The sequence below is a fragment of the Tasmannia lanceolata genome, unplaced genomic scaffold, assembly GCF_043159265.1.
Source record: "Tasmannia lanceolata isolate RefF3 unplaced genomic scaffold, GAP_Taslan_0.1 ptg000002l, whole genome shotgun sequence".
Taxonomy (NCBI): Eukaryota; Viridiplantae; Streptophyta; class Magnoliopsida; order Canellales; family Winteraceae; genus Tasmannia; species Tasmannia lanceolata.
This window is the reverse complement of record NW_027518679.1, coordinates 51,791,447-51,805,772: the sequence shown is the minus strand read 5'-3', so window position 1 is coordinate 51,805,772 and position 14,326 is coordinate 51,791,447. Positions and strand designations below refer to the sequence as shown.

Sequence of the window (14,326 nt, the reverse complement as noted above, 5' to 3'; positions counted from 1 at the left end):
ATGATATAGTGACCGACCGACGAGTGAGCCCAACAACGAGAGCGTGCCATGTGTGCAAAAAGAAAAAAAAATTCTACTTTTTGTTGATTTCCTAAACCTTAGGGCTAGCTTAAGTCACTTGTGATGTTGTGGCGAGAACCTATTTGTTCAATCCCCTGCTCGGTCTTACTCTCGGTCTCCCTAGCATTACTCTAAAAAGAATATAGAACCCTAAGCTAAAGGATGCCCTTGCAGAAAACCGGGTACAAGGGCACCCCCATTGGACCATCTCTTCCCTAAACTCTAAAACCTGAAACATATGTTCCAATCCGCAAGACTGTTAAAGGATCCTCTCTGATTTCAACCCATGACCATACCTCAAATTGATATAACAGATTGGTGCGTTACATGTCCATGTTCAACTCTAACAAAAGATTCAAAGGAAATTATACCCCATGCAATTCAGACAAAGTAATATTCGTGAAGAAAACAACAGCTGTTCCATGTTCACAACAGCCAAGCAAAATATGGAGTGTGGAAAATAGACTGCATTATTGGACTCAACTTGCATTAAATTTTGAGTCCAAGAATCAGACTCACAATCGGTTCTCAAAATCCCAACAAACAGAATTTTGAGTCCAAGAATCAGACTCACAATCGGTTCTCAAAATCCCAACAAACAGAGCTTAACTCAAAACAAGTCCAATGACATCAAATTATTAATAGTACCAGACCATCCAAACACCAACAACCATGTGAGAACAAACTCCTCATTGTTGACTCTTGTTTTGTACACGACCACTAACTAAGCAAAGAAAGTTGATTACTCACATTATGCAATCTAGTTTAATCAGAGCTTTAAGAGTTCAAAACAGTGGATAATCGTGTCTAAACACTTCATTTCCGGTTTAAACCATATTGACAAGGCAAGTGATTGGAACATATAGGGTATTTGCCATCCGGTTATTTTGAAAGCTTAGTTATTCAACCAGTTTTATAAGTTCCTGGGATTAATTTTCAAGAACATTCGACTTGAGGTCTGTTTGTGAGCTCAGGACTCCTAGTGGCAGAAACTAGTTGACTTGTATGTTTAGGTATCCTCTGTTAGTAAATTCTGAACCACCATTACTCGAGGTTACGTCAAGCTCCAAGACAATAACAAAAAAACAGAATGCAAGGGGAAGAAGGGTTGGGAAGGCGATAGGGGAGATCCACTTCAACCCTTTCTACCAAGTTTCATGCCTTCTGTATTTCATTGTATTAGAATTTAATGAGGAAATATTTTAGAGGTTGATTAGGTATTTATATCTAATTGGAAAATATTTTAGAGATTATGGATTTATGGCTACAAAAATTATTTTCTTCATGAGATTAAAACTAAAAAAAAAAGAATCAAGCCTTCTACTTTGTTTAAACTAAGTAAATCAAAACTGTCTCTGTTTTCTCGATTTTAAACCAAAGAACTAATTATCAAAACCTCATCTCCGTCTGTATGTGATCACGTGCATGGATAGCGAAGGCAATTCCATGACATTCCTTCCGCACGGAAGATGAAAATAACAAATAAAAGAAGAAGAAAAAATAAGTACCTTAGGCTATGTTTGCCCACCATGAAAAAAAATTCTATGGAATATTTGTGGGCCAGTTGTGAGAGATGGGCAGGAGATGAAGAGACATCAGAGGGTAGGAGTGAGGAGATCATGAAAAGCTCCTAATCAAAGACCAAGAAAACAAAAAAACTAATTCTAAATAGGTATTTTCTTTTCACTAGTTGTATGGAATATTTTTCATGGTTGTCAAACATGGCCTTGCTCACATTCATTTTAATGATTCACGACATGTGAGCCAAGGATTGGGCAATCCAACGATGTTGCTCATTCAATCAAAGAGGTCTTTCATAATAGAAATTCAGGGGTTGGAGTATTGGACTATCAGGAATGCAGTAACTGGACTCACCAAAATGATCTTGGATTACAATCTGAACCAAGCCATAGATTCTATGATAGATTCTTAATGAAGAGTGGAGCTGCTCAAATCTGACCAGGTGTACGAACGACCTTGATGACGTCCGGAGCTGGGTCCCTCCTTCTGCCAGACAAAAGGTTAGGGACAACCGGAGGGGGAACTCTGGGGAACCCTTCGACACAAGTTAGATGGAGGCAAATGTAATGGGGGCGGAACACCATGAGTTTGGCGGTTACATAGGTGGTAATTAATGAGCTAACCTTTTGTATGGAGTGGAGAGTTCCCTTTTATAGTTGGAGGTTCTCGGTCCAATGTGACATCGATGTGAAGCTATGTAATCGTTGGTATAGGCGCTAGCACCATGTCCAAACTTTCTCCTCGTTCATCTCTCTCGATTCTCCATTGTGGAATCAAATGAAAGAAGAAGCCAACAACCGCTGATAGCACCTCCTTCCGACCTTCTTCAGAGCCCACCGATCAACCCAACTTGACTTGTAACTCAAAGAAGTATTGGTTCTGGAGCTTCCCAACGGGCACACACCACCGTCCAACCAACTGCAACAGGTATTTTAAAAATAAAGTGTGCTTTGAAAAAGTGTCTGCAAAGAACAGTGAGGGGCCAGGATCTCGCAAATTGGGTTGAAATACTATTCACACCTATCCCATGCCTAGCAGATGATGGACCCCACCCTACAAATTTAACACCGTTAGGATGCAAACTAATGTCAATGATATCGAGGGTTACGATTGGCTATCACCTTCCTGGCTCTCGTGGTGGGTCACAAGAGGAACGGTCTTGATGATCACATAGCCATGGGTATGCATTCACAAGTGGGAACACTAAAAAGGAAAAGTTGCCTTTGCGTGAGGACTCCCAGCAATCCTCTTGAAAATAAGAAACAAAACAATCCTGCCTAGTGCCTACAAATCATGCAACTAAGACAAACTTCTCAGAGTGAGCATAAAGAAACCAACCTTGCAAACCCACTTTTTAAAAGCTTCATATTGCTCTGTTTCTTTCAACACAATATGGGCTTAAAACAAATTTTACGCCCATTTTTTAACTCAAAAATGGATACAAAATGGAATTTTTGCTTCTCTGAATTTCTCCAACCCTCAAATCTTGAGAATAAAAAAAACACCTTTCTTTAATACAGTTAGAAACCCGGACTTGAGAATTTTTAAAAAAAATGTACAAGACTACTACTAATAATAATAGTCACCATTATTGGGGTTGTTTGCAGATTTTTAGACGTTCGTTTTCAATGAAAATGAAGTTTGTTTTTAATTCCCCCAAAAAAAAAACACGAAAGAAAGGAGGAAATGACTTTAAAAAGGATCATATTTTAGCCATGAAGGTATATAATATTAGTCTTTGTCCATGCAATTTTCTATTATGAAAGCTCCCATTTGAATATAATTTTGTTTCTTTTTTATGTTTCCCATTAAAGAAAGTTAGCTGCTGAGCCGTGTAAAAAGATTACTTTAAGCTAATGATGAGGTCCTAACCAGAAATAAAAGAAAATTGGAGGGTAGGAGTGAAAAAAATGAATCTAACCCGTGAAAATGAAGAGAGACCCATGTGGTTTGATTAAGAATGGTGTATAACCACGGTGGAAAAAAAAAAGTTTATAAGATAAACCTATGTATTACAATAGAAACTGAGGAGCTGTCTGATGATGTTTGCCTGGACATGGTTTAAGACACGGCAACCGCCAAAAAGATTCAGATACTTGGATGTGTCTGTAAAGAAAAGTAGAAAATATAGAACTTCATATAAAAGTCAAGAATAAATTAAAAGAAAACTCAAAGATGAAGAAAGTAAAATTTAATGAATCAATCAATCATAAGCTTGTGGAGATTCAGTGAGGAATAATCAAGAGCAAAGGATATACACCAGAATTTGTGGGTATAGCCATTCATCTCCTGCAGCAAGAACGGAATAAGTGGATTTTCAACTCATGGAAAATATTAAGGGTGTGTTCTGTCTCAGATGTGAAGGCAAAATAGATGGTGGATGGAGGATGATACAATGAATTACCACAAACAGTTTATACACTTGATCATCCTTGGAAAGAAAACAGGAAAATATCCAGTTGGAGAGAATGAATTTGGCTTTCATTTCAGGTTGCTCAGTTAGAAGAATACATGGTGAAAATAAGCAACAAAATTGATAAAGAAAAATCTTTCATTTTGATCACAATGGAGAGGAAAATGATATTGTGACCTAGAGTAAGACCGATGGGAGAGCCCAACAATGAAAACTTGCCATATGACGTGCCATGTGTGAAAGAAAAAAAAAATCTACGTGTAAAAAAAATCTACTGTTTGTTGATTTTCCTAAACCTAAGGGCTGGCTTATGTCACTTGTGATGTTGTGGTGAGAACCCATTTGTTCGGTGCCCTGCTCGGTCTTACTCATGTCTCACTAGCATTACTCTACAAAGAATATAAAACTCTAAACTCAAGGGCGCCCTTGCAAAAAAGGGCTACAAGGGCGCCCCCATTGGACCATCCCTTCCCTAAACTCTAAACCCTGAAACATATGAAGACTCCTGGTTTCAATCCACAAGACTGTTAATGAATCATCTTCCTGTGTTTGTGTGTGATTGGAAATTATATTTCATGTAGTTTTTTTTTTTTAAATTGACAAATATATTCATACCAGCAAAAGTACAATGGGGACCAGTAGTCCCACCAGATTTACATAGAATGAATTGCCCACGAGCATTCTACTTGGCCCAAAAAACCCATTACCCCTTACATTACCCAATAGCCTCAATTGAAACGAATCTAGCAAAACGTGCCATATTTGTGGGGCCCACCAAGTTAAGGTTGTGACCTGCAACATCACACCGATTTCTCCACCACAATCCAGCTGGCTAATTCGATTTTCAAAAATTCCACTCGAAGGCCCAGAGCTATTGTGCGCCCCTAACCGTGCACGATAGCCAACCACCTAACATCATCATCCGATCTCCGGCGGCTTCCACCTCGAACCACCAACAAACACCAGCGGCTCCCCATTATATCAAATTCTGCCACCATCCTTTAGATTTCGAAACATGTAAAAGACCACCATCGGAAACCGGCGGCTCCCCACTAAAACTTATAAAAAATGTCAAGTTTTCTCTTATGGCAAATGTCCTTTGCCGTCATCTTCTTCCTCTCCGTCCCGAAACCCTTAATCATCCAGATCATGATCTTCTTTTAAGAAAGCGAGTGCCCCTCCCACAGTACCCTCTAATCTTCGCGCGTCGAAAGGCTTTGAGCTCCCTTTTTCCTTTTCCTAAGCTTTTTGATTTATGTTTACAAGCTCGATCCTTGTTTTCGATCTTCATGAAAGTCTTTCGGGTGCACACATCCTCACCGAGATTGTCACCCATGGCATTCATGGCGACAAGCTCATCAATCATGCCACCACCCTTATGGAAGGATTCCAAGAGGCCCTTTGCACTTCCATTCTCGGTTTTGATTCTTTCTTGTCTTTGATAACACTTTTTTTAAACTTGGATACACTAGCACTTCTTTTTAGGATACCCATGGCCCATTTGACTTTGGCTTCGAGCCCGGGCAAATTCGCACCATTTCTTTCACGCCATGTTTTCCTTTCCCGAGCTGTCACCTTTTCGTTGTTCTTTTTTGAGCTAGCTTTTTGAATTTGAAATTTAAAATTCGAAAACACTTCACACTGGCCCGTTTGAGATTTCAAGGTCATGATCTTTTGTCGTTTACTAACGTCGTCCATCCCAACATCCAGCGAGGTGCGATTGACTGTTGGACCCTCCGTGGGATCCTCCAAATCATCTACTCGGCGAGGAACCGCCGTTTACGTTGAAAACGGCACTCCTTCCCCTTGAGCCTCCTCCATCGGCAATGGATACGGGTTTTGAACTTCCAAACCTATCATAAAACATGAATCCAGAACTCGTAGTCGTAAAAAGGGTATTGACAATTTCCATTTTGATGTATGGATTATCACCGAAGCATAGCTCATGCACCGGCCGTTGTTTTCCCCCATTCGGATATCCAGTACAGATCCAAGGCACCTTCCCAGAGCTTCAACAGTGGATGTTGCCCACACATGAAGGGGGATTCCATAAAAATTTACCCAAAAGACCTCCGCTCCTTATTGATAATCGGGATCCCACCTTTTAAGGGATAAAAGATGCATATCACAAGCTTTATCCTCCATAGCAAGAACCTTTTGAGCTAGATCCTCACAGTTTCATTTCTTGCAAGAAAGCAGGGCATGTGCAGGCATGGGATGCCCCAGTGTTTTCTTGCCCAAATCCAGAGCTCCTCAATATTCCTTTCCCTCTCCGTAAACTTTCCTATCAAGCAAGCCCTTAATAGATTCCGCCTTTCGTCTATTTCTTTCCCCGAAATTGATAAAAGCGAAAGCCCGCCCTCCGAACTAGTCAAAATCTCACTTGAGTCAGGCCAACCTCCCTCTGTAGTTCTCCCATCTTTATTGATTCTTGCTTGCTTCGCCCCTGATTTCACCGTCACGTTAGGTTTCATCTTCCGGCTAGCGTTCACACACCAGAGACATTTTCTCCTCCAGCTAAAATTATAGTAACCACAAGTGGGGCAATTCCAGTCCTTTCGTCCGTTCCACCCCTGCTTCCATCGCGCACTCACATTAGAGAACTTGTTCTTCGAGCGTGTGTCCCTGTGATCTGGAAGCTTGGTGGCAGAGCTCGACGGCACGGAAAATTTGTCCTTGTTTTTTCCATTTAATCCCTTGGAAGTTGAAGGAGATGATTTCTCAAGGTGTTTGTCTATGGCATCGTTGATCCGCTTTCGATCGATAGGACCGATCTCTGGCTTCGAACCTCCTCCTCCTCCTCCTCGATCTCTTAATGATCGTGGCAGTCCTGCATCAAAAGCGAGATTTTCAACTCGACTCTGCAACAGTTTACAGAACCCTTCAGACATAGTTGGAATCCAACTAGAACATAGATCTGCAACCTCCTGATGCCCTAGGTTTAGTTTTGGGTTCACATTCATCTTTCCTTTTTCAATCACCGGAAGGCTATACAAATTGCAGGTGATTAAATTCTTCATGAGAGATGAAAGCAACATATGAAAGTAAATTGCTCCATATTTCATGCAGTTCACACATAGTGAAATTTTTCTAAAGGATTCATTCAGCCGACGCCAACTAGTTTGGGACAAAGGCTTTGTTGAGTTGAGCTGAGCTGAGCAGTTCAAACATAGTAAATTCGTGAAGAACACAGCAGCTGTTCCATGTTCACAACAGCCAAGCAAAATATGGAACATGGAAAATGTATAGACTGCATTAATGGACTCAAATTTACGTTAAATTTTGAGTCCAAGAATCAGTTTTGGACTTACAATCGGTTCTCAAAATCCAAACAAACAGAGCCCTAGCCCAAAACAAGCCTAATGACATCAAATTATTTACAGTACCAGACCATCAAAACACCACCGAACATGTTAGAACAAACACATTGTTGACCCTTGCTTTGTTACACAACCACTAACCAAGCAAAAAAATAAAAAATAAAAATTGATCGCTAACATAATGCAGTCTAGTAGTTTAATCAGAGCTTTAAGAGTTCAAAACAATGCATAATCATGTCTAAACAGTTCATTTCCAGTTTAAAGCACATTGACAAAGAAAGTAATTGGAACAAATGTATTTGCCATCCATAAGAAACCAAATTCATTCCTGAGTTATTTGCGGCACCTTGGAAAAAAGCAAACAGCCCAAAGAAGTGTTTCAGGAAATCAATTCAGTAGCCAAGGATTCTAAGCATATATGAAGTGTTGAGTTTAGCCAAATTTGAGTAACAAAGGAGAAGAATCTCTATATTTTAGAAACAGGATAAGAGTTTCATTTCCTTTTCACTTTACATGCACCCAAGAACTGAACCAACATCAAGTGAGAAGCAACCAATATCCAGTTGAACTAAAACATATAGTAATTCAAGAGTCATAGATTAACATATATTTGGAGTATTATACCAGACATTTAAAAATCAAAACAAGCTGGTACTAGGAAGAATTGTCCACAGAAAAAACCACAAGTATCAATCAAATTTTGAGGAAGAATTATCCACATCAACCCCCACAAGTGTCAATCGAATTTTTAGAAATTAAATTCTACATTTTTTTTTCCTTTTTATCAAGTGTACAACCCACCACCACCTTAGCACAATGTGTTATGTTTCTCACATGGAAACATTGAAATACCATAATACTGATTCCCATGCTCAAAAGAAAGAAATCTTTACCAGGCTTTCCAATTTCTCAAATGCTCTTTACACAAACAATCTGGCGAAAAGACAGGACAATGAGCAGAGGAGAGCCACCAAAGGCAAGAAAGTGCAAAGTAGACACAAAACAGATGCCACCAAAGAAAATTAATAGTTTCAGATTTATTCAGTTAAAGCTAGAGAGTGTAACTAGTTACTTTGGTGGCACCTTCAGGTAGAAATTTTTGGAAGAGTACATAACACCATGCCTGTAAAAAAATGCTGCTCGTCAGCACCTCCAAGCTGACACCGAAACGAGCTCTCCTTGCTGCCAGAAGAGGCAAAGCGACGCCTGGTGCTTCTCTACATGAAATCCCCTCACTTGAAACCTCTTTATCAGGTATTCTGCTTGTGTCTCTGTAAAATTACTGAACGGTAAGGGTGTAAACCCAGACAAAGAGAAAAGAGCCCTCCAAGGCAACATTTTTTCACCAGCCCTGTGCCGCTCAGCCACGATGTTTTCTATTCTCGAACGGATCAGATACCCCTCAATCTTTTGCATTGTATCAGAATTTATGTTCATGGCGTCGAGTGATTCAATCAAAACAGTGTATGATTGAAGGGCATGGAGGAAATGGTGGGAGAATGGAAGGTCATTGCGGTCACACCCGCGGTCTACATAGACAACAATCTTTGGACAGAGCTGTTTTATGAACTTGAGCAGTAATGGGACTGAAGGAATTGAAGACCCAACAGGGAAATTCACAGCGACTGCCTCGTTCTCCAACAAGTTGGGAATTTGAAGTGATGAGGGGTTGGAGTCGAAATTTACGACATTGAATTCCAGCGATAGGTTGAGGTTTCTAGCAAAATGGGAGAGGTTGTCTCTAGTTAGGCCAAGCTCAAGCGGGTTGTGGGAAGAAGAAAAAGTAAAGGCGGTGATTTTAAGAGATGGGGAGCCATTGAGTTTGAGTGAGAGTTCTTGAATGAAAGAAGCCCATTGCACGCCAAGACCGATATCGAAATCAACAATATGAATTCGATCGAAGCCGTTGAGGGCTTCGAGGAGGGCCTGATTGGAGGTGAAATTCGCGAATTGGAGAATTGGGGAGATCTCGGAGAAGGCCTTATAGGCACTAATCTTATAGACTATGTCTAAAGGATGATTGGAACTTAAAGGGTTCTTGTAAGGAGGGGTGAGGACTAGTTGCAGAGCCTCCTTGAAGTAGAAAACTGCCCTCTGGAGGGGCTTTCCTCCTAAGAGGAGCTGGTGATTGAGCCGCGCCAATATCCCTTGCGCGTTCACAGAATTCCCTGTTTCGATCAGCTCGGCCGCCTTTAAGAGTTGATCTACCATGGCCTGAAGGAAAAGGTCTTGGCCGGAATTCGAAAAGGTGGCTTTGGGGATCTGACTAGTAAGGTCTATGATTGAGGATTGGTGGCATTTGGGTTGAGGAGGAAAATGGATGTGTTGTTCTTCTTGGCCTTGAGATAAGGGTTGAAAAAAATGTGGGTTTTGAAGAGGATGAGCCTGTTGTTGTGGGTTTAAGAGATGGTGGGAATTGAAAATATGGGGCTTTTCGTCCATGAATTCAAACTGCTGTTGCTGGTAAAACACGGCTGGAGGTAGAGAGAGTGGGAGAGGAAGAGGAAGATGATTCTGCAAAGGAGAGAAGATTGGGTTGTTGTGAGTGTTATTACCAAAACAAGGTACCTTGAAATTTGGATTTGGAACAGAAACCAATCTTTTGTCAACAGCAGCTAAAGGAGGATTGATGGGATTCCCATTCACACTCATTGGATTTGAAATTCCGGACTCAAACCGTAAACATGGATCCAGAATTCCAAAATATGGGCCACCTTCAAATTGCTTCAAAGGGTCGTCCATATCATTCATAAACAAATGCAAAAAGGACTGTTCATGTGTGGGTGAGGATGCAGAATCCCCTATTATATTCTCCCAATCTTCCATTCCAAATGAAGCCCATACCTCGGACTGCCGGAAGGCGGCGGTGGGTTGCCGGAAACCACGCCACTCCGGCGGAGTCTGTGGAACCTCCCAAAGAAGAAGAACTTGGGCTCCTTATATTATCCAGAACAGAGGTTGGCTCTCTTATCTTGTCACTCTCCTTCCACTTCCCTGAAATCTCTGCTACTTCGAAAACCCCTTTGCCCTGGAAATTAAAGGGCTTCGTCCCCTTCATCTAAAACAAAAACCCAACAAAACCCAGAAAGCAAATAGCTTTCAAAAAGAGGAATAGGTAAACCCACCAATAGAACAGAAGAAAAAATATATGGGTCTTGAAGTTGAAACCCTTTCCAGTCAGAAATGAGTATTCCACAAAGAAAGGAAAAAGGAAAGAGGAAAATCGGAGCGAGAGAGCTCAGCTCCTTTTCTATTGGACTTGAGACACAACACCTGTCAAGTACATGAGTCTAAATCACAACCTCATTTTAGCAGACACATGCAACAAAAACCCTTCATCTTCTCTCTTCTTATTCCTTCTCTCTCTCTCTCTCAAGCTTTTCCATTTCTGATTCTTCTGCTTTTTCTTCCCATCTTTCCCTTCTGCTCCTGCTTCTTCTTCTTCCTCTTCCTCTCTATCGCGTCGCTGTAGTACCCAGTACTCTTCTCTATTCTGCCATGGATGCGTGAAACTTAAAAAAGTCATAAAGTTCTATCCCTCTCTCTCAGTCGCACCCTTCCTCTTGTCTTTCTCTCTCTCGATTTATTTTTTGTTTTTATTTTGCATACTGATGTGATGTTCACGCTACCATGTTTTGATAATGGGCCGAACCCCCTTGTCTATTCATTTTGAAGGGCTCAGGGAGCTTTTTGGAAAGACTACTCATGTTTGCACTAACATATTTTGATAAATGCACTAACTCATCTTGTCTTTTATTATTCAAACAACTGTTGGAGGTTATTATAGTTCCCAGAAAGCTCTTAGTAGCCGATTAAAATTTAGAATAGAAAACAACCGACCAAAAATAAAAATGAAAACACAAGCTAAGTTTGTGCATATATTAACACTGTAATGCCAATATTATTAGCCGTTGGGAATTGTAATCGCCTTTGACAATGCAACTGTGGAAGGGTACTTCGAGGACCTACCTGGGGTCGGCAGGGTGATCTGCAATATGCGATGAAAGAGAAGGTTAGGATGCCGGAGTCGGAATCCCAAGGAAACCCTTCGGCCCTCCAGTCAATAGAGGCAACAGATAAGTAAGAGCTAAAGTACTAGAAGTTTGAATGTTCGGTCTCTCTATTTTTGGGTTCAGTTAATGACTTGGCCGATTGGGCAGCAAGGTGGCACCTGGCTTCTGGATGCTATGTAGGCTGGAGATGTCATGTTGGTCGAAACCTGGGTGCCTGCCGAGGATCATCTTCTGTTATGCCATGAAGCAGTTATTCAGCCGGAAGGTTTTGCGACCCAAGACACGTGAAGGCACGATTCTACCCCAACATTACCAAAACACAATAGTGCTAATATCAACTCCTTATAAGCGCATTTCTCTATTCCCCTGAATGTACCCTTTCTTTTGGAACCCCAAAATATCGCTATTTTTACCATGACGGTAATACCCTCGTGAGGACCACTGTTTTAGAGGCAACGAGGGTAGTCTGGGTCTGCTGGAATGGCTGAAGGCGTGTAACGATGTCATGAAAGTACGGTCTAAAGGTTAGGGTTTTTCTGTCATTTTGTAAAATTAAGGCCTCTTTGGCCATTTCCCTGCATTGTCTACGGCAAAGAGGTATAAAATTGGGGTTGCAACTTGGGTCGGGCCCAACTCTAACCCGATAGGTTTAAACTGATTTCAACTTAGGTTGGGTTGGCCTTCCTTTGGGTCGGGATGGGTTGGGTTAGGGTTACAAAAAGCCAACCCGGTTTAATTAGGGTTACAATATCATTCCTCTAAATTAAAGAAAAAAAATGAGAAGGTAATATGAGAATCACCAAAATTCATGTTCTTTACTGACCTAAACCTCCACGCGGCGGCAATGTGGGAACCACGAGATACTACACCGGGGTTTCCGAGATCTTCCCTAAGGGACATTTACCCGCCCTAGGAGGCAAACCGGGGTTACCACGCCCTAGCTCTGATACATAAACCGAGAAGAACTCACCCCTAAAAGCTAGCCATTAGAGGGTATAACCCATCCCCACCCTCCCTTCTTTTCTCACTACCCACCTAGAGTGACATGAAACAAGACAAGACAAAAGAAGGCATTTATAGGCATCTTCCCCCTCGTGTTGTGATTGGCCATCCTGCATGGATAAATTCATGGTGAATTTATATTGTTTGTTGTTCATCGTAATATCTCATCAAAGAACAAAGGTCAAGGGAAACAAACGATAGCAAGTCTATCCAGGCTTGCGTTCTGACCAACTCCAAAAGGATGCATGCATTTGAATCTAGGAACTAGAATCAATTGATGGCAACGAATTAATTGACATATAGTACTAAAAGAGATCAACAACCCTGATCACTTGCACACATGGTTTTAAATTTCGAACCAAAATTTCAGATTTCGGTGGAGACCGACACCGAAATCACTATTTTCCGAAACGGTACTTTATTTCGGCCGAAAAAGAATGCTTCATATTCTCACACCCATCAACCTCTCTTAAATAAGGTGTTTTGCATTCAAAGAGATAAAATCAAATAACTACAAAATAGGAAAGCAACCTAATCCTTTAACTATCCATAGGAAAAATAGGAAGTGATAAAAGTGAAAGAACAGGAAACGACAACCCAGGATCGTTTTGATGAGACAGAAGACATCTACCGGTTGTAAAAGGGTAGTTTTTATGAAGTGTAAGCCCGTGTAGTTCAGTATTTTTCAAAAAGTAATGTACGGGCCACACCATAGGATGATCGGAACCGTCCATTGATGGGCCACAACGTAAATAGGTTGTGCCCAAATATCACTTCCTATCCCTCCGATCTATATAGCAATTGCATATTATTGAAAACTCTATAGATAGGAGGGATGGGATCATCCTACGGAAATCACTTTTGGGCCACAACCTATTTATGTTGTGGCCCATCAAATGCACGGTTTGGATCATCCTATAGTATGGTCGTCACAGTAATTTTCAAAAAAATATTAAACTCGCATCTATGGAGAGCAAACCCAGTATGCCAGCCTAAACCCAAATTCATTTTCTTCCCACCTAAACCTCATATGGCCCATAGTTGGATATAAATTACAACCCAAAAATTGCAGCCATAGATATGGGCTGAAGTTGGATCAAATTAAGTTGAACTTTTGCTAACAAAAAGAGTTAAATAAAACCTAAATCCAACCTTGCAATCAATGTAATTTGGGGGCCGATTAATCCAGATCACTAATTGACCTGGATTAATTAATAAGACAAAATCACTGTTTGAATAGAATTAATAAGACAAAATCTGCTAAAAAGTGAGCCTCTGCGGCTGTTCTCTAGTGTAAAAGTCGGCCCCCAAAGGACTTCCAGCAAAATTGCCTAAAAAATCCCTTTTTGTACAGGTAAGTTGTGTCACACCTCAAGGAGGTTGAAAACCAAAGCCCTAACCCAACTGGGCTAAAGGCTCAGCCCCAATAATTAAATCCCTTCTATGTAAATAGAAAATGAAAAATTAATAAAAAATGAAGGAACACAGCTTTAATAAAATAAAAAACAGCCTGACTAGTTGGCAGTTAATATTAATTTATTTTTAAGTTCTTGAGTGAGAAAATAAAAAGAAGAGGGGGTTGGAAAAAACAAATCGAGATGCACTGAATTTGATCGGACAAATCACAAATGCATAAGCCAACCACCTAATCTCCATCCCCCGGTTTGTTTTATTCTCGAGACATGATATCGGCACTCCCTCCACTTATGGGGTTGATGGGTCTTTTAGGAGAAATGTAACATTGAGATAATTGCTTATATGAGCTTCCTTTGTCTGATGCATGGCTGATGAAATCTAGAATGAGATCTAGAATGGATCATGAGTCTCCTTAGATTTCTCAATGTAGGTAGTGAAAAGACTAAGGGACTCCCTAAGCAATATTTATCAAGTAATCACACATGTTAGTGTTAATTTTCACATGCAGTCAGTCCATTTTAACCTTCTTTGTCTTACGTTTTGATTGACCCACGATCAAAAGTTCAACTGGACGGAACTTG

At 40.7% G+C, this 14,326-nt stretch overlaps 1 protein-coding gene across 2 annotated transcripts; it reads right to left on the bottom strand.

Moving 5' to 3' along the window:
- Positions 1-8,183: 8,183 nt before the first annotated feature.
- On the bottom strand, positions 8,184-10,890 carry HAM3 (GRAS family transcription factor). Of its 2 annotated transcripts, XM_077380096.1 has the most exons (2): positions 10,159-10,889; positions 8,184-9,828 (listed from the first exon to the last, which is right to left on the bottom strand). In XM_077380096.1, exon 2 carries the CDS (start codon positions 9,754-9,756, stop codon positions 8,458-8,460), a length of 1,299 nt encoding a protein of 432 aa, XP_077236211.1. In that variant the 5' UTR covers positions 9,757-9,828; positions 10,159-10,889; the 3' UTR covers positions 8,184-8,457. The 2 variants fall into 2 exon arrangements, with proteins under 2 accessions (XP_077236211.1, XP_077236201.1); XM_077380086.1 differs by having other exon boundaries at positions 8,184-10,890.
- Between the last annotated feature and the right edge of the window lie 3,436 nt (positions 10,891-14,326).

Coding starts and splice junctions, on each gene's coding strand:
- HAM3 (XM_077380086.1), bottom strand. CDS start 10,140: ATGGAAGATTGGGAGAATATAATAGGGGATTCTGCATCCTCACCCACA.